At 35.6% G+C, this 21134-nt stretch overlaps 1 protein-coding gene across 2 annotated transcripts in view; it reads left to right on the plus strand.

The window, feature by feature from the left end:
* The window catches only part of BCKDHB (branched chain keto acid dehydrogenase E1 subunit beta), a 107855-nt gene that overhangs the window by 24675 nt on the left and 62046 nt on the right, over positions 1–21134 (plus strand). For both annotated transcript variants that reach the window (XM_058834733.1, XM_058834732.1), the window contains exons 6-8: positions 3760–3868; positions 10144–10241; positions 13487–13597. In XM_058834733.1, the coding sequence (XP_058690716.1) occupies positions 3760–3868; positions 10144–10241; positions 13487–13597 (318 nt within the window). The remainder of the gene's footprint in view (positions 1–3759; positions 3869–10143; positions 10242–13486; positions 13598–21134) is intronic.

Raw genomic sequence — 21134 nt, forward strand, 5'->3', positions numbered from 1 at the left:
GTTAAATGTTTGAGAATTTATAGCCATTATTGAAGCAATCTTTAGTATACATAGCATTTTGTATTTATCTGTTTTTTGCACTATAAACATATTTTACATAGTTTTGTGTCCAGTGTAGTACAGAACCTGAAAACTAACACTTGCTTCCTATTTTTTAAAATTTCTGCATCTCTCTTAAGTGTATTATTGAATTAACTCAAATGAGGGACAGTGGTGGGCAGTGGGAACAAACTGAAACACCAGAGGTTCTGTCTGAACATGAGGAAGCACAGATTGCCCTGAGAGTTTGCGGAGTGTCCGTTCTTGGAGGTACTCAGATTTTGTATGCGCATTGTTCCAGGCAACTGTATCTGGATGGCTGTGCTTGGTCAAGGGCATTAGAGCAGATGACCCTCTGGAGGTCCTTGCCAAACTCAACTGTTTGGTGATTTCCTGAGAACTTTAAGGCAGGCTTTCTGCCTAAGGCTGTGGCATCCCTTGAGGTGAAGATCCCTAGTGCTTAGGTGGGTAACTGTGTTAGAGAAGAGGGAGTGGCAGCATCTGGTCATCTCAGATCAAGAGACTGTTTGTCAGGCTCTCCATTTTTTCCTGAATAAATTTTTGTCTGTGAACTTGTACTTCTGGGTTAGCTGGCATCCAGTCCGTTGAGCAGTGACTCATGGCAGATTAATGTAGAAGATTTAAGCAGAACTAGTATTTATATTCTAAGGACACATGTTCATTGTTTATCTGCTGTTTAAACTGTTGTCTCTGAATGATTTTGGTGTCCTAAAGCTTCTGATATTACTCATCTCCAGGGAGGCCATAGCCATTTCTCCTACTTGTTCTTCTCTTAAGTAAAAAACCTTGTAGTATTCACACTTTATTTCATTATATTTGAGGAATGGGATATATTCTTGTCTTCGTATGATCTTTGTGGTGTTTGAGGTCCTTTTCTCAACTTGAAAGTATTTCCTGATTATAGACAAAAGCAATCTACAAAGTCTTTTGCCAGCTTATTGAATCAAATGTTTTCTAGACCTTATTTAAGAACTAAAGTAGTTTATTACTGTATGAAGGTGGAATTAGATTATTAAAATACTGATTCCAGGTCTAGCTAATTTCTGCTGATCTTGTAGGTCAATCTCAAATTTTTATGTACTATACTAAGGGATGAGGTTTAGTGGTTCACTCTGGTGATTAAAGCTTTCTGATTCATACCAACTACCTAGACTGATGGCTAGTCTTATCAATAAGTTAGTAAGTCAAAATTTTATTTAGTTGCTCCAGGTAATATAATTTCTTTGTTCCCACCTCTGATCTTTGTGTTGGGTTTTCACTTTCTTTCACTTTTCCTTGGGTAAAATGCTAAAATAGGTTGCTACCACTAAGATCTGTCATCTCAGTTAAAGGCACATTAATTCTGTGGAACTGATGGAACAATCTACTAGTGTTTTGTGCACAGAAAAGTGTTTTAGACTCTTATCTTTTGAATATTATTAATTTGTGGAAAAAGTGTTGTTCCTTGAATATTTTTTGCAAAGCTGTTTGTTGATGCAGTTCATAATGTTTCAAGATTGCTGGTATTTTTAAATAACCCTGACCCTTAAAATAGAAATCAAGAAGTTAAAATGAACTGGTATTTCAGATGCATTTTCAAATGTCCCATATCTAAGCATATTTTCTCCATATTACAGGAGGAAAGACAATGTCTTACAAGCTGAGAAGGGTAGGGTTTGATCTTTGGAAAGAGTGACTTTGAAAGCAACCCTCTTATTAAACTTTGTGGAAGGTTTTTGGCTTTTTATTTTGTATTTTTCTTAAGTGGCAGTTGCAGTTTGGATTCCCCGAGCCCAAGGGAGTTTGTACAACTTTGGTTATTCAGGGGGAGGATTATGGTCATTGGTACTTAGGCAGTGCTTATTGGGGTTTGGGGACGCTATTGGATGGCTGTATCTTTTGTCCACTGTTTTGAGGGTATACATGAAAGACATTAATATTGATTCTCTGCATTCCAACAAAAAAATATCTACTCTCATAGTTAGAAGCTTTCTTTTTTCTTTTTCATTTCCATCCTAAATTTCTTCTTGACTAACTTGTATATTTAACTTATCTGTCCTTCACCATCCCATTTATATCCTAAAACACTTGTACTCTTTAGTCTTTGTTTTGTTAGACTAAACAAATCAAAATATCAAAAAAATGTTAACAATATCTGGGGCTCTTTTGGCATCTGTTTCATTCATTTTCTTTTCAGAAGGTTGAAAGAAAGAATCATTAAGTATTCCAGTTGAGTTTCGAGCAGGGATTTTTGCAATAGGGCAAGCAAATGTTAGTTCTGTACATTGTTAGTTTTTTTAGGACTTTACTGCATAGTGCACTAGTCATCTTTTGAGCAGATAATAAATTCAGATCTTAATTTCTACTCCTGAGTTCTAAATCTGTAACAAAAATGTAGTCCTTAAACATGTGACTTTCAATGTGTATTTTTCAGTTTCTTTTTGTCAGTCATGTCCTCAATGTGAACAGGATCTTTTTAGTATCATCCTCTCTAGTGTAGTGACTTTCAGCTTTGGAGTAGTTTTCATCACCATGTTCTGACTTAACATCATAAATGAATGAGGTAAATAAAATCTGTCCTAAAAATGATTCATTCCTAAGGAGCAGTACTAGTGACATCTATGGTTAATTTCCTATGTGTCTGTTACCAAATGCTTTGGTGAAATATTGATAAACTGCTTCTCTTTTGTTTACTCTTCACTTATTGAGTTAATTTTATGTAAGGAGAGATGTAGGTTGTGTTTTTACTATTTTATATTATTTTTATATAAATAAGTGATATTACTCTCAAAATATATTTTGAAGCCATGGCTGTATTTAAAATGGATTTTTGTTTTTAAACAAGTGCTAGAACTAATGTTTTCAGTGACTTCTAATTTCACAGCTATAAAAGTGTTTGCTGGTAGACTTCATGCTGTATATTCCAGCTCTTTGAGGTCTCTGGGATGGAAGATAGTTGGTTCTTCTGATTTGAGGGAATTTGGCTCTTGGGTTCTACTTTCACTTATACTGTGATAATTTGGTAATTTTCATAACTGAAATTCTTCTAGATCATCCAAAGTTAACTCTTCTGTTGGCAAATTAATTATACTGTTTCTTTCCTAGTACTTGGATTACATCTGGAGGCCTTGCTTATTTTGCTTGATAATAGTTTAAGGTATTCATTGGTTACTTATTTCCAAAATGAAGAAATTTCAAGCTTCTACTGTAAGCAAAGAAAGCTATCTTTAAATAGCTATTTCCTTTTGTAGCCTTCAAAACTTGTTTGACTAAGTCTGAATACCTTTTAGGCATGTTGTGATGAGTCTTTACCCAAGTAACTGAGGATAACTCAGCTGCATTTTTTTGTTACACATCTACATTTATTCTACTAAGTTTATGTGTATTAATCTGACTGACATTTTTCTGTTCCTTTTACCTCAAATGTTTAGGTAACATTTAGGTAACAAATGTTTAGGAGAAGAGCACCTTAGTATTTAAATCACTTAAAGTGATCCTCAGTATAGAGGGGAACTATTAAAGCCTCATCAACGAACAAAATAAAATTAAAAATGTGGAGTGTGTTTTAATAAAATAGTGCTTGTTAATTCACTTTGTGAGAACAGCTTGATCTGTATGTAGATTTATTTAAAGCACATAATTGCTTAGTTTTAAGTATTATCGAGTAAGTTTCTAGTAGTATTGTAATTTTAAATAAACTACTTAAAAATATTTTTACAGGTTGTTATTCCAAGGAGTCCTCTGCAGGCCAAAGGATTGCTGCTGTCATGCATAGAGGACAAAAATCCATGCATATTCTTTGAACCCAAAATACTTTACAGAGCTGCAGGTAAAGATTTGTATGTTGTATTTTCCAGTAAAGCAACAATGTTTGGGGTCTTTTACACATACAGTTTTAGTCACAGCTAAAACAGTACTTCAGTGGAAGTCTTGACTTGTTTGGTCTCTAGCTATGTTGTGGGCTGGGTTTTTATAGGAATTGTGAAAACTGAATAAATTCTCAAAGTTTGACTGCAGAGATAAATAAACACCATCTGCTTTATGCTCAATTAGCTTTGGAAGTGGAATACTTTACAGCCTAAGGTTAAAAAAAGAAATAGAACTAACAGGTATTATTCTTTATCAAATTTTGATACAAATTTGGCCAAATTGGAACTGCTTTATTGTGGTAACTCTAAGTACTAAATTAAGTTTTGAGATCAGTTTTTGTTTTTCCAAAAGAACTGAGCCCCACCATCACTGTTTTCCCAAAGTTTAAATTTGTTTGAAATGCTTAATTTCTAAAAATCTTCAAAATCAGCCCATTTAGATTTTAACCTTATTTAAAAGTTAGTGTTATTGCCATTACTTTGTTTTGAACTTTCTGGTTCAGAGTAGTTTTAATAGCTCCCAATTATGTGTAACATATTGGAACAGCGGAAATTGACAGTGATGGTGGTTTAGGTCTAAAAATTAGCTTGTTACTTCTTTGTACAAGAGGAACTTGACAGAACAGAAAATAGATGAAAAGTTCTGCATCTGGAGGTAGGCAGAGAAATTGGATGAGCAATGGATAAAATAGAGCTGAAGCCATGACTTACCCATAGTATTTCTCTCCTGTGGTTTTATAATACTAACTGTGCTCGATCCATCAATCCAGTTTATAAATTGACTCTGTGTAGACTCAATTTAAGTGACAGACAAGGTGTTTCTATTTTGCTTTGGACCTTTTAACAGCACTTTTCCATCATTGCATCCATTTTGTCAGTATATTTATTCTCTTCCTAGAAAGACAATAATAAGGGAAAAATTTAGAAAGCAGACATCAAAACTACAAAGAAATAGTAATATAACTCAGGATCAAATAAGATATTTACTGGTAAAACTGCTTATTTGCTTGTATATTTCCAAAAAAAGGCCCAGAAGTCCCGTTAGCAATGTAAATTTAAAAGTGCAGCTATTTTTAGTGTGGTGGGGTGTGTTGTATCCATAGGGTATTGCATTCCTTGAGTTCAGTGTGTTTTGAAATTTACTAAAATTCACTTAAAGGTTTCTGTCTATTTAGAAGAAGTAGTTTGAAAAATGAGCTTCAGTCTGAGTCCTGTTAAACAAAGAAAAAAAAGAAGTGTTTTTAAAACAGGCCTTTATTTCTCTCCGTTCCCCCAGTATTTACAAGTCACAAGTACAGCCTGTAGAGTTAATAAAATACTTGCTTTCATACTGGCATGAAAGGCTGCACATCAATATCACATAGCTTTTCAGAATATAGGGAGGTTTTTGTGTTTGAAGAAATGACTTGTTAAGCAACTGGTGTATCATTTAGTGAACATAAATAAGGCTTGTGATGGCAATCTCAAATAAACATGTGCGGAGGTACTGTTTAGTGTGATCTATGTGCTGGTCAGTAACCAGCTACAGTATTGCTGTTGGTAATTTCTGAGAGTGATTTCTTCCTGCATTCTGATGGCTAACTTTCAGAGACTTTACCTATATTTTTTGTCTTAAATTTCGAAGAACATCAGTTTAGTGGTGTAAGTTGAAATTTATAGTACATTTGCATCAACATGTGACGGATAATTGTGGCAGATAACTTCTTTCATCTATATGGATATTTTATTATTTCTACAATATAAAGCAGGAATATTTTACTATATGGAATGGTTTTTCTGTTCCTTTTATTTTCATTGTAAACCTTTCTCTGTGTTATCATTTGTTTGTCATCTTTACCATTAAGCTGTTATTTGTGGGTTGGGTCAGCTTGAACTGGAAGATGATTGCTGTCTGGGAGTTTCTTCTATAGAATTGATCTCTCTTAGAGTTCATTCTTATTCTCCTGGCCATAGTCAAGGTTTCTGGTGATTTCACTATAGAAACCAAGTGGCCTGGTGAATTCAGAAACGGACCAGGGCCATCATGATTGGTAATATCAAGATGCAGCAGCAATGAGATACAAGCCTGGTAAACAAGAATAAGATTAGCAGTGGAAAGAAGGGTTTTAAAAATATGACTGTCTTGTGTTTCATAGAGAAAAGTCTTACAATACCCCATGTGAGTTTGTTGATTCTATCAGGAGAAAGAAAACTGTACTGATTCAGAAACTTACTTAGACAGTAAGCTTGAACTATGTCTGTATTTATTGAGTCTTTCCATTAATGTCTCAAAACAGTACAGGGTCTTCTGAAAGCTGGGAACATGCAGGCTTTCCAAAACAAGAACAGAAAATGGTATCAGTTGTCCTTCATTACTTAATTTGTTTTTTTTTTTTTTTGTTTTTTTTTTTTTTCTTTTTAGCATGGTATAAAGCTTCATCTAAGATTTGAGATCTCGTTGTTCCAGACAAAAATAATTTTCTTTATTTCCATGATGATGGCTCAGTCATTGAATAATGAAATCATATTGCCCCGACTATAGCTTTTTTTTGGTTTAGCTCTATGTGAATAGACATGTTTGCTCAGAGGGCTTTATGAATGATGTTACAGTGGTGTAGGGACTATAGTTGAAAAATTAAGATGTTAAGGACATTAATGGGACAGAAGATTTTCTAAAATTTCCTAAAATTGATGTAGGCTTTTGAGCCTCATCATTTTCCTCTAATGGACTTTTCTTTCTTCCTATGAGGCCTCTAAATATTTGTCTATGATTTTGTTCAGAATTGTTGATGTATTTGAAATTATAGCTGAAAATAAGCTATAGGTGGGATGGTCTTTAAAACACAGGATATCTGTCCTTATTCAGATGGCCTGAAGCTAATAATGCTTTGTTTAAAACAAACAAGCCAAAAAATCAAGCTAAAATAATGACAAAGATCTCACTCCCTTTCCACTCCAACTACCGAAAATTTATAGCCTTTCTCTGAGTGTTCCTGACAAGGTTTGTTACTTGTCTTTAATTACATTTGTCTTCAGGTATGTGTCTCCATATTTTGTTTATAGCTTCTCCTTTTTCTTTATCATTCCATCAGATAATTTTACTGAAAGAAACACTCCTGTATTCCCCATACCCTTATCAGTAAGTGGAACTGAGCAGGTTTGGTTCTTATAGCTGCCACCCTCGACCTTTGTGGTAAGGTCTGTGCCCCTGTGTGTTCTTCCTTATGGCTTCTCCCTCTTCCTGTTCTCCCCTTTTGTGTTGTAAAGATCCTTTACTTGACACCCTTTGAGGACAAAATGCTGTCTTCTTTCACATAACCGTACAAGTGTTTATCAGAAGTATTGTGTATGTTAATTTTCCTTCAGTTATATTAGGAAGGAACAGAGAAATGTAAACCTTTCTGAGTAAAAATCTAGAGTTAAATATGCAAGTACATGTGCATAGAGAGAATTCTATTGCTATTTAACTTACGAGATCATAATGTTACTGAAAGTGCTGTAGTGATGTCCCCCTAAATGTCAGAGATACTAAGAAAATATCTGAATTAAAAAGGAAGAGGCGGCTTTGATTTATAAAAAGCGTTAACAGCCTGTGCAGTGTCAAGAGAACATAATGGTTATGAATCAAAGGAGAAGATGAGTCACCTTGACATTATCAGGTTTAGACATCTTGTGGAGAACCTACTCTGATGTTTTTTGACCTTTTCAGTTTCATTTAATTGTACTATATATGACATTGGTGGTGTAGAAATAAATACGACTTGCATCAGTGGTTGTTATAGAGACAAGGCAGGTAAGATGAGAAAACATGTATTTTCTTTCTGCTGTTCAGACTACTCCTTTAGAAAATACAACAGATGTTGTAACCTCTTAAAATTAACTTGTCATGGCCCCTTTTCACTGATAATTACTTTTTGTTAATTGCTGTATTTGAAATCTGTATTTGAAACATTTGATTTAAAATACTTTATTTCTTTAGTAATAGATTGATAGGCTTCTTTGTATGTAAACATTGTTATTCGGGATTAGATAATTACTATGAAAGAATATTAATAATTTCATATGCTATTTTTCATCTGTATTAGTTGGGAGAGTTGTAAATTTTTGACAAGCTAAATTTTAGATTTAAAATTGACAGATATTATAGATGAGGTCATTTAATGGACATTTAATTGCAAAATGGTTTAGCTATAGTAAGAAATAAGTTAATTTGTGTAATTATATGCTATATTTCATTTCCCTAAGTGGATAAAACCATTATCAGAGAAAAAAAAAATAATTTCTGTATCATGTACACCTTCTATTTTTTCCTCTGGCTCATCCCACCTTCTTCAAAACATTCTCATTCATGTTGGTATCCTGGGTTTCCACTTGAAGGTCCCATGGTATCTTTTTAAGTTCCTTGTTCTCCAGGTTTCGTGTAGGTGACCATTTCATGACAAGGACAGTTATGCAATGCCAATTAGTGTAGTTGTGGGTTTCATTATCTTTCAGGATCTCTTTCTGTTGCCTGAGAGTCCTACAACGTGCAAAATCCATAGAAACCTGGTCTGCCACTAATGTGCAAAGAGCAAGGGCTGGATGTGTCTCTCTTCCCTTTCCTTTGCAGCGCTGTATTTTTCTAGCCACTTCTTATTCAAAGAAATTATTACAGAGCAGGGTGCTTGGACTAGGTGATCTGCAGAGGTCATTTCCTACCTCAGTCATTCTGGGATTCTGTTTCACAGGTGGTATTTATAGATCATTATCAACAAGAAAACAGAAAATTGTCTGCTATGATTGGAAATTATTTGCTACTTCATTTTTCGAGCTTGTAAGCCAGGAAAAAAACCTAGGTCATTCTACTTGTATTGGATCTACCATAACAGTGAAGAAAAAATACAAGCCACTTCACTACTGGTATCACTCAGGGAGATTCTTTATTGTAACTTCAAGAAGCAATTTTGTTCAACAGGAACTCAATAAGTATTTTATGAGCTATGAAATAACGAAAAAAGGCAGAGTGTTTTCTTTATAAATTGTTTCTGTGTATTTAGAAGATTTATATTTTTCTAATTACCACTAGAATATGTTTTAAGAAGTATTATTTGACTTGCTGGTGCATAGACAAATTCATCTTTAGATCAAAAACAGTATATCTTTTAAAATATGATATATGGTAATGTTTTATCATAGTTTTAATCATTAAACCATTAATGTATAGTGTGTTGGAGCATTGATTCAAAACTAGCACAACTGACCTAACATTTTTCCATCTGTAAACTAATACATGAGTCTTGAATGGAACTACCTTAAATGTCTTAGGAGAAGACAAGATGCCTGATTCTTGCCTTCTCTCTCTAATTGTGATGTATTTTTGGTGAATAGATAATATTTTTTAAAGGGCAAATATTTAGACTTATTTTAAACTGGTATAACCAGAAGTTCTTGCTGATTCTTCCTGTGCAGGTTCTGAAAACTTTTTACCTCAATTTAAACATAAAGCTGCAGATCATCATACTTGGAGCATCAGGAGGATGCTGGCACAGCTGATCCTTCTTGTCTGAGTATTAAAGTATAATTTCAAGGCTAGAAGATTTCTAGAATAATCAAGAATTCTGATTAATTAGTGGTTACTTGAAATTTTTTTATCAGCAGTGTCCATTTCCAAATCTGATGCTGATATTCTGACTTGATGTACACCACCTTATTACTACCTTTTGCTTGTGTATATATGCATCATCTTGTTGTGGTATGTAACATAAATTAAACTCCACACTAAACATTTGTAACAGTCTAATTAAAAAGAATTTGAATTGCAGCTAAACCTTTGAATGCTAATACTCAGCTATCTTAGCCTAATGCTAATAGAATTACACAGTTGTTAGTGCTGGAAGATCTGGAGATCATGCAGTCCAGCCCCTCTGCCAAGGCAGGGTCACCTAGAGCAGGTGACACAGGAACACATCCAGTTGGGTTTTGAATTTCTCCAGAGAGGGAGACCCCACAACCTCTCTGTGCAGCCTGTTCAGTGCTGTGCTACCCTCAACATAAAGAAGCTCTTCCTCATGTTGAGGTGAAGCTTTTTCTGGTTTAGTTTATGGTCATTGCTCCTCATCCTGTCACTGGCTGCCAGTAACATACTCAGTATAAATTTGGTCTATTGTTTTAGATGGCTTTAACATTTAAGAAAAATTTTATTGTATGTTTTTATGGATAATATTGACTAATAAAGGAATCTAATGCTTATTTTCTCTTCCTGTCTTCTTTTTTACAGTGGAACAAGTTCCTGTAGAGCCCTACAACATTCCACTGTCGCAAGCTGAGGTGCTGCAGACGGGCAGTGATGTGACGATGGTTGCTTGGGGCACTCAGGTCAGAAACTCTCTTACAAGCTATTTGTCACCCAGCAAAGCCTGGCCTAGGGGGTAGGTGGTGTTGGCATTCAAGCTCAAGTGCCAGACATTAAAGTGTGCTATCTTCCATCACTATATGCTTAAATGAATGTTTGCTATTGTATTGCTATGAAACCTGCTTTTTATTGTGTAAGTTTTTACTAATTTTTGATTGAAGATGGCACTGGAAGTGTAGAAGAGGTACCTGTGCATCAGGTTAATGATTTTTCTATGATTATGAGAATGACTGATAGATTTAAGAATGGGGTAGTGAGATGTAACTCTGAGGAAGGCAGTGGGAAGGAAAAGTTCAAAATAGTATGCTGAAAGAAAAGTATAGATCTTCACTGTGTGATTTAAAGAAGTGTAACTTGGGGGTCCCTTTATACAGAAAGTTAAAAATCTATGTAACATTTAATACAAGTAGTGATTGGTGTAGTTTTGTTTCTAACAGTTACATTTCAAAGCTGTTCAGGAACATCATTGGCAACCCCCCCCGCTCCCCTCCCCCCCACCAAATTAAGATCTGCAAATAGTGAAAAAGCTGTCAAGAAAATACATCTTTGTCATCCAGAATTATAGAAAAGAGATTTGAGTCTAGTTTGGACTAACCAGAAGTTACTATTTTCTTGGCCTACTAGTATCTGAGAAGCTTTTAGAGGAGAGGGTCTTAAAACTTCTGTGACAAAGCATATTTACCTGATCTGTGTTTGTGCCTTTTTGTTGTTGATGTTATTGGGTTTGTTTGTTTTGTTTTCTTTGAAATTTCTAATCTTCAGTGCTTGTCTGTGGTAGTTTCCTTGTCTTCAGACTAGTTAATCTCCTTTCTATCTATGGTTATTCCTACTAGTTTCTGATAATTTTCACTGCTATTAAATAATGGACTTCTTAAATATCTTTACTTGTACTTGTTTTTTCCAGCAGATATTGATAAAGTAATTAACTTGATAAAGTAATGGCTTAAAAGCTGGCTATGGAGATTTAATAATATCCTGAGTTTACTCAGTGGGCAGTAGTGCAGAGAGGACTTGCAGTGACATGCTTAAAAAAAGCTGCGTTCTGGTTCTTGGAAAAAGTTAAGACACACTTTTCTTTTGGTGTGACAAAAAATTGGACAGATGTGCAGACACATCCAGGTTTAGGAGCTGACCAAACCATGCCTCTGGCTGTGTCATACAGCAAGGGGGCAGATGTTTCACATATATGAAGTAAATCCAGTTGTGTTGGATTGTCACTGGAGGTGACAGTATTCTGCAGATCAGATATGTTCAGTGAGTTTGTGCTGAGGATGTGTTCAGGTGAAGCACATAAACTGGGACTTTCTAATTGTGCTACCACTCCAGAATTTACTGTCAGTAGGCAGAGGGGTTGCACAGACTCATTGATAACTTCTTTTATGGTTTTGGACACAAGGGACATGAGGTGGTTGCTTGTCAGCTGCTGCTCTGGTGAGGTTCCCTGATGCTGAGTGTCCTGAGTGGTGTTTATGAAGGGCAGAAAAAACTTTTAGTTCCTCTCCACTTGTGCTCAGACTTTTATGTCAATAACTAATCTGTTTATTGTCATTAACTAATCCATATCCCCTTTGAGCTAGGTAAGTGTTTATACTTTTACAGAGAAACAGCAAAAACATCTGTCCTGTGTGCCATGTTGAAAATTTTCAAACATTCTTACTACAGCCACAGATGTATTAGAAGTTTAAACAAAAACACTACAAGCTGTGTATTTTCTTTCTGGTACTGCAATGCTTCTGTTGATGTCCCTTTTAATATTGTCCCTTTGCATTTAGCTGTTCATATAAGCATGATATAGTTTGATGATAAGATGATTAAATCCTTAATCATCTTGTTTCAGTGTAGAATTCATGCCTGTATAGGATTTATTAATGTCCTCTGACCTTTGGGCAACTGACACTGCCTGACCATGTCCATGTTGCTAAATTCTGTTGTCTTCAGGATGAAAATGACCTCATCCAATTTAATTGTTGGGGATGGTCCTTGACTTCAGCCTCTTAGCTATGCCTAGAAGTTGCTTGATGGAGGTCGTTTGCCATAGTCCTAACCTGTATTGTGAAATGTTTTGACAAAGAGAGCATCAGAGTTTATTTGCAACATCATATTGATAATTTTTTTTATCCACATATCTCATGAGCAAATTCTTCGTGCTGAGATATTTGTAGAGAATAATCTGAGTTGTAACAGTTGTTATTTTCCATGTTGGAGCATTTGCGTGCAAATATTTGTTTTAGGGAGGCCAATGATTGAACTGCATTTTGCTGAAAAGTGTTTTATAACCTAATGTCAATATACAGTTTTGAATGTATGTAGTATTACTTTCTTTCCTGTTCTTAGCATAATATACTTTATGGAAAGGATGGAAATAGATGTGGATTGTTTTATATCTACTGTGACACACTACTAAATAAATTCCTTGGCTGGTGGATACGGAATAACCTGTTCCAGTTCAGTGATAGCCTCCTACTAGAGTGGAATACTTTCCTGTGTCAGTAAAATGTTAATTGTAGTAATCAGGTAATGCAGCATTTGTAATGTTGGTGTTAAACTGTGTGTTGGATGAGCAATAAATGGTTATAATGTCGTGCTACTGCTGTACACTTTGGTTGTGGGGATCAGGACTGGATATTTACAGGTAGTGGTAATTACTTTCTCTCCTAGCTGTTTGTAAGATAATGGTTTGGAGATGATCACTTGGCTATGTTTCAGTGAGTTAAACTAAGAGTAGATACTGGGACTGCTAGAACTGTTGGCTTTTTGGCTAAGATCAGATGGAGTGCAATGTAGTATTTCTGAATGTACTTAATGCTTCTTGCAGGATTGCATGGGTCATATTACTCTGATGTATTTGGGTATTAGGTTAGTTACAGTCCTAACAAAAAACTTCTAAAACTCATTCAAACTGATTAAAAAAAAATAAAAATAGCGCGGACTGATACTTTTCACTGAAAGACACATCTCTAGAAAGCCAATTTTGTTCTCAATGATTCTTCAGTGCATTTAGTTTTTGGAGTGGTGACAAAATACTGGGAATAATTAGGTACTAAATAAGAAGAATGCACTGAATACTAAATGGTTATTATTGAATAGAAAGGTCTCTGCTCAATATGTAGGTGCTATGTTAAATCATAGCTGTTTGTGTTCCATGTGTGTAATTTAAAGAAAATTGCATAATTTAGATTATTTGGTGATGATACATTGCTTTTTTCAGGTACATGTGATCAAAGAGGTGGCATCAATGGCTCAAGAAAAGCTTGGTGTGTCCTGTGAAGTTATTGATCTGAGGACCATCTTACCATGGGATACAGAGACTGTTTGCAAGGTAAGGAAATGAAGTACATTAATTTAAACACAATCTAGGTTTTTAAAAAAAGTTTCTTTTTGCTTTGTTTTGTATATGTTGTTCTGTTGGTGGTGTTGCATTTCTGTTTTTTTTCTTTTTTCTTGATTTTTTTTTTTCTAATTCTGTATCATAAATGAAGAGTACATGCAAATTACATGGACCAGACATTTGCTTTAGCATTGAAAGAGAATTTTGTTTCAGGGGTCAAAATAATGTCAGAATACATGTTCTTTACTTTCAAGCAGAGGACCCAATTTAATCAGACTTCTGCCTGAAAATTGCTTTTCCATGATTTCTGAGTCTTTGTCTTTCTGACATCTTTGCTGTCTTTGGCAAAATCTTTATCTTTTTCTTGCTGTTTTACATTAAGATGTTCATCTAGTTGTAGGTCTTCAGTAATGTGCCTTAGGGTTGTTTAGGTGTACTTTTAGAAATAAATGTTTTGCTTTAAGGTATACAAATTCTTGGGTTGGGAAGAAAAAGCAGCATTTACCCTTCTCAGACTACCTAGTTTGGAATTCCTGGGTACTGGAAAGCCCTTTTTTGTTTGTGGAGGTCTTTGATGTCACCAACAGAACAATTACTGCTTTTGCTAGAGCTGAGAGTTTCTCAAGCTGGCAAATTCACAGGCCTGCAGGACCATGGCTAACAACTCCTTGGATCCTAATTCAAGCTGGGTTCACTCACTCACTTTATGCTGCTGAACAAATCACTCAGAAGATTGAGAGATGTCTGCAGCTCTCTTAACTCAGTCCTCATAACTGTAGTGTACTGAATTAACCACAGGGATGACAACAGCCGTGCCATGGGCTTGGAAAAAGGTGTGTGCTTCCATCAAATACTTTCTGTGCATGCAGTTTCTAATTTAAGGCAATATGGTGTCATGTCTACAGCTAACTCAGATTGTACAGATGTTTAAATAGGGCGGATGAGGCACATACCTGACTTTAAATACTTGGAATATCTTAATTGTGTAGACAAGTCCTTTGTCATTCTGTGTTTGCTCAGTAAGGGCCTTGCTTCTGGTCAGGCAACATAAACACCTTAAATGTGTTAAAGGGAAAGATGAGCCATTGGTCTGCTACTCTATGGCAAAGCTTGTATTTCTCCTCAGTTTTGTTTAACTGAGGGACTGCCAGTGGGATGGGATGGAATAGATTACGGAAGGAAAGATCCATGTTGTGCATCTGCTCTTGGCAGCATTCTGCTGTCAGTTGTGGATGTGTAACAAACTGTGTACTTATATGTGCAGCTATGAGTTGCCTCATATAAATTTGATCTTCTTGGTTGAAGTGTATTTCATTTTTTTTTTGAAGTGTGTTTCTTGTTACTTGGATGTACTTTCTAGCTGTAAAAAATGAAATGTGTTGAGTTACTGTCATCAATATGAAGTGAAATTTTGGCCATAATAAGTCCTTCACAGTCTCTTCTGGGCAAGTAAAAAGATTCTTTTTTTTTGCTTTTTTTTTTTTTTTGGTAATTTTTTTCCTTTGAAGATTTGAGCTGTTATTCTTTGAAAACAAAGTATCTCTTTGAAGGAGCATTTAATTCTCTTGTTGGGTTGGATCTGCACTGAAAGGCCATCAGGAAAAAATGTAGCTGTGCACAGGAAGTGCAGAGCTTTAGTTGTACACTATTTTTCAAATATGTTCTTTAAATTTGAATACTCCATGAAGGTTTTCAGCTCATGTTCTGTCCTGAACATCTTTTAAGGTAACTGTGGCATAAATACAAATATCATAGAATGGTTTGGATCCAAGAGGACTTTAAAGATTATGTAGTTTCAACTCTCCTGCCAGAGACAGGGACATCTTCCATTAGATCTGGCTGGCCTTGAACTCTTCCAGGGCTGGGGCATCCACATCTTCTCTGGGAAATTGGTTCAGTTCTGCCCTTGCAGTGAAGAATTTTTTTTTTTTTTCTAATACCTAATCTAAACCTATTAGTTTGAAGCTCTTCCCCCTTGTTCTGTCACTACATACTTTTGTAGAAAGTTTCTCTCCATCTTTATTATAGGCTTCCTTCAGGTACAAGAAGGCAGCAATTAGGTCATGCCAAAACCTTCTCTTTACCAGGTTGGGCAATCCCAATTCTTAGTGTTTCCTTGTAGGAGTGGTTCTCCATCTGTCTAAAAGATGGAACTGATGGATCTGATGCTGTAAATCTGTTAGTAAGTTTACTTCTAAGAATTAAGAGAATCATTTTAAAGAAATTTTAGTGCCTCTTGGCTAGGCAGTTCAGCTGTTTATTATAATAAATACCAAACAGTAAATGCTTTTGGTTAGCATTGCTATTATATTAGTTTGGCTGGTCTGATGGGAGAAATGTTAAATTCTCTTCTTTTTTAGATCTTGTCTGTTTTGCTCAGCTGAAAATAATTAGTTATTTGCATTTGTGCATTAGTTGGTTGCATTATGTAACACTGAAACTTCTTAAATTTCATTTGCATCCTGGACAGCTTTTAAGGTAATTGCTAGTGCAAACAGAAGGATGGAACTACAGTTCTAGCTGCTTGCTGTAGTCTCATTCTTAGAGGAACTGCTTGTGGCAGCTGTTGCTGTTGACAGCATCAGTTTCAGTGGTGAGACTTATTATTTTCTTCCTGAGATTCCAGTGTCAAGGTCCAAAAGAGCAGTAGAGAAGTTGGCCATTCCAGAGAGGGTCCTCAGCTGTCTATTGGTCTGCTTATGTTCTCTGTGGGCTCTTAAATGGTAATGGAATTACTTTTACTCCTGTCCAACCAATACGCAAATTATCAGCTGTTACAGGCAGCCCTTTGCCTCTGACTATTACTTGTGTCAGCATTCATAAACATCAGGCCAGCTTTTTGTTTTTCCTGGTCTCAGGTGTGTGTTTGAAATGCTTCCACTGCCTCTTTGTCGTGTTGGATGCAGATGATGGTGCACCTAATATGCTGTAACCTTATTGCTCTTCTGCTGGTGCTGGAATGCATGGTCCATGGCTGATGGGAGTCTGTGTGGTGCTGGACACCAGGACTTCATGTCTTGCTGTAAAAACACATCCCTCAGTTTTACTGCTGACAGTGGTGTCCTTTGTGATCAGTAAAGGCTGTCATTTTAATCTTAGCTGCAAATGTATGCAACTTTAATTTGACAGCTGTAGTGTAGCCATGAAGAGCTATGGGCTGAAATTTTTTGTGCTTTGAAGATGAGCAGCAGTATGTCCATTTTTACTGCAATCTGACTCCTTGGTCTGCTTTCTGTAGCATTTTCTATACAGAAAATTATGTCATCAAAGTGCATATTTCCTAGAACTATGAGAAGCTGTACTTCACAACTGCCACCAGAGGCCTCCTCTAGTCAAGTGAAGCATCTGTTTTGACTTTGCATTGCTCCTTTGAGCATGTTTATGAATATACAGCTCTGAGGGAAACAAATACACATAAAGAATAAATACAGTGCTGAAGAAAACATAAATACACATAAAGAATAAATAGAGTGAGCAAAAATAAAAATTGCTGCCTAATTTTACTGATATTTTCTTTGCATTTTAAAGATTTTGAGATTCTGCTCAGTTTTGAAATAGGTTAGCACTTGTCATTTACAGGAGGAGATGAGGTTGCACCTGCCTGGAGCAGACTACCATGGACTTCAAATGGATCCCAGCAGTAATTGAAACTTTTTTTTGGTACAATTCCTGGAATGGGCCAACATGCAAACAGGGGCTAGATTTTTCTTTTGTTCATCTTCAGATGTCTAAGAAAGAGAAATGAAGGTTGACCTAGTTCCAAGAGCTTATAGAGCTGTTCTAGAGAAATAGAGAACACAGAGATATTTCCTGAGGTCAGTCATCACAACTGCATCAGCAGTCTGGTTTTTCATGAGATAAATTTGCCTCTGGAAATGTAATGGTTTAAAAGTTTGGTCTTTAAAAAAAAAAAAAAGTTAAGGAAACCCTAGTTTTCCTAGAGTAAAGTTAGGTGAGGCAAATTGAACTCTAATTTTGTAGTTGAGAGATGACACTGCTGCTGACATGAAGAGCATAAGTATTTGGCCTGTTTAGAAAGAACATATCTGACATTTTTACTAGGATAAAAGCAAAGAATCACTGTGGTTTATATACATTTCTGTACATCAAAATGCATGCTGATCTGTAATCTTTCTAAGATCCTTCATGAGAAAAATGAAGTAGATTGTTCAGGTTGTACATGCAGAGATTCCCAGTATATTGCTTCTGAATGAGACATGAAGTTCAAATGAACATTTGCTTTTTCCCTGCAGGACTGAAAGTAAACCCAACATCAACTCCCAATATGTAGCTGTATAAATCAACTTAAAAAGTTTTGTTGTTCTGTGTCAGAAAAGTGACACAAGCTTGTTTAAGGAGAATGTGCTGCCTTAGCTGCTTCCTTAGGAAGCAAAGGCTGTCCTTAGTTTACTGACCATCTTGTCTATGTATACATTTTCAAAGCACAATATTGTTGTGCTCAGTGAGGAATTTGTTAGGTCTCTTGTTTACTTTGACAATCTTCACTGATTTCTGACTAAAACTCTTGTTTTATTCACTATGACTGAAGTAAAAGTGGTACAGCAGTTATAATTCAAAGAGAGGTGGACTAGCTGTCCATGGAGTTATTTTTTTTTTTTTTTTTTGAGTGAGGGAGTGCTTTCCCTGTGCTTATTCTAACATCAGCATCCTACATCTGCATGTTTCATTTGTGTATGAGTGGACTGAGATAAGGAGTGATTTTTTTTTTCCCATTATACCTTCACCTGTAAACACAAATGCATCAAATTAATGTGTTTCTCAACATACCCTGCTGATAAAGAAGCCTCTGCCTTGAAGTTTTCCACTACTTGATTGAATAGCTGTGTTTACTATTGAAAATATAAGCTGCCATGAAGGATGCTGCTCAGAGAACTGAAGCATGAGTTATATATGAAATATCTATAAAATTGGTTATTTATAAGCCACAAAACTGTTTAAAAGCACTTTTTCTCCCTTTCAGAAATGAAGTTTTCGAACAAAAATTTTATTTCCTTCACTATACTTAACAGATTTGCTTGGACACTTTGAGTAGATTAGGCTGTGTGGACTTTCCTGTGTATGAACTACTGGGTGGTGTGGTATTGATTAAAAAGCCAGTGGCACATTTCCCAATGCTTCACTTGTCACGTTCAGGGTAAAATTCTGTAGTTGTAGTGGTTTTTATATTGTAAGATCTGTGTTACTGGAAGTAGGAAATCTAGCTCAGGATTAAGTACTCTTAAAGGATTGTGCAAGTTACTGTATTTTTTTCACCCTGAATTGAGCCAATAATGTTAATTTAAATGTTGAACTGATTAGTATCAGCCATTTTAACTGTGCAAGTGAAAATTTGCAAATGCACATTTTTTCTTACTTTTGAATTATTTCAAAGACAAGTATTTGCCATGCACAGTGATACCTAATTAGTCATCTTAACTGTCTCTGAATGGTTGCTACCTTAGTGCAAAGAAATGTTGAGAATACTAATTCAGAAGTTGCTTCTTTAGGGCACTATGCTGTGGTCAAGTGAAGGGGTGTATGTAGTTCTGGGTGTTCTGAGCAACACTCGGTGTTCCTTTGCTCCTCTTTGGGAAGGATTCTGCAGACCCCCTCATGGAGATCAGCATAAATGCTTGTCAGGCTGCAAACACATCTGCTGCTTTTGAAAGAGAAATCTGAGCAAAAGAAAAACAGAGTTCCACAGAGGGAACCGGGCAGTAATACAGATTGGGCAAACTCTGTGCCTGTTTTCCATTGAGGATCTCGATGGGAGCCTTTGTTTCCAGCATTTGTTAAAGCATTAGCCTTAATGCATGAGTGGCATTTTTGTCAGATATCATCAGTGAATAATTTTCAGCAGTTCATCTTTCATATCCTATACTTAATAAGCAGCATGTCCTAGCAGACCTATGGGTCCACCAGCTTGTTCCATTCCTTTACATTTACTTCATCTATTTGGACTGTGAATAAAAGGAAAATCAAGATCAGCAAGCCTGATGTGGTTTTTCTTATGCATTAACTGCACTCACCAGGCATTGAACTGTACAATTGTAGCACAGGTATCCTGGGATCAGATTTATGTTTCTTGGCTATCTGTTCTTGGTCTTCTGCCATTTTACATGTTACTCGTTGGATTTCTTATTGAATGGATCTTGTACCTATAAAATGTGATTGAAGTTGTGCTGCTTGCATGATGACAGTTAATTTTGTCACTGTTTCCATAAGAAACTTGTGTCTTTTGGTCTTGTAGTTTCAGGTTGCTAGAGCATGCTGTGGACTGTTGCTTGGCTTCCAGAAGCAGAACGCTGGAGCCATACTTGGAGACAGACATTTTAAAGTTACGAGAATATATACATAACCATTTCAGAAAGTAATTATTCATATCTTTGCTCTTTTGTGTTTTAAGAAAGCTTTGAATGGAAGCCTTGTTTTTTGTTCCTATGCATCTTGTTTTTTCTGGGAAGTACCTCACTGCCAAGGTGTTTGTGTATATATAATTCTGTTTTCTCCTTCCTGCCTCACACCCAGTATAAAAATATTTCTCAGTCTTTTTGCCTAAGTATTGACAAGTGATACTTGAGAAAGAATCTGATTGAACCGTGATATAAATTTAAGATTATGCAATTAATTAGTGTTTTCCATTTGATTCATATATGAAGTATTTATTCACTTGCCTCGGCAATAATCTGTTTAAACTGTAGTCACATTAGAAATCAAAATTTACATGAGAAAAAGAAGTGGTAATTTAATATCACTTGGTTACTGTATAATGCTTGTGCTATAAAGGTGCATTCTGATATCTCTGTCCAGCTAAAAACCCCTGTATTGCCAGTTTTAATTAATTCCTCAATCTGCACATAACAAAACTGTAAAATCACTCTTTTGGCATGTGGCCAAACATTTCCAATAAGTACTAATCTATACTATATTATCACATCTGGCGCTTGTGGTGCATTTACTGACATGCTACCTAGACTTTGAAATTTACACCAGTGTTGTGTTTGGAAGGTTACAGATTTCTTACGGAAGAAGGACTTAAATGGCTTTGCTGCTAAAGGGGAGTTTAAAGAGCAAGTGGCATCTATTTTTCATCTGCCATTAAACTGGTACATTACTTTAGTATTAAAGGGAAAAGTTGATTTATTAAAACTTTTTCAAAGTTTCAAACTATTTCCCTTAAAAATTCCAATTTTTAATTTAAATTTAGAAGATCTGTGTTTTCTATCTGCTTCTTCTTACAGGAAAAATGGTGTTGAGGAGAAAAAAAATAAATTTGGGTTATTAAGTTCGGCAGTGGGACCTAGTTTTTCATGTGTTAGTATGGAACTATTTGCAATATGATGGGAACAATTGTTGCACTTTAACAAGCCCATGGAAACAATTAATTTCTGATTACCAGCTATGGTGTTTTGCTGACATGAGAGAACTGTCTTGATACTGTCATTTTTTGGCTAAGAGCTCAGTGATGTTTTAAATAATAGATTGACTAGGGGAAGATGTGATTTTTAGATCTTAAAACACTGTCAGC

Source organism: Poecile atricapillus, chromosome 3 (genome assembly GCF_030490865.1).
Source record: "Poecile atricapillus isolate bPoeAtr1 chromosome 3, bPoeAtr1.hap1, whole genome shotgun sequence".
Lineage (NCBI taxonomy): Eukaryota > Metazoa > Chordata > Aves > Passeriformes > Paridae > Poecile > Poecile atricapillus.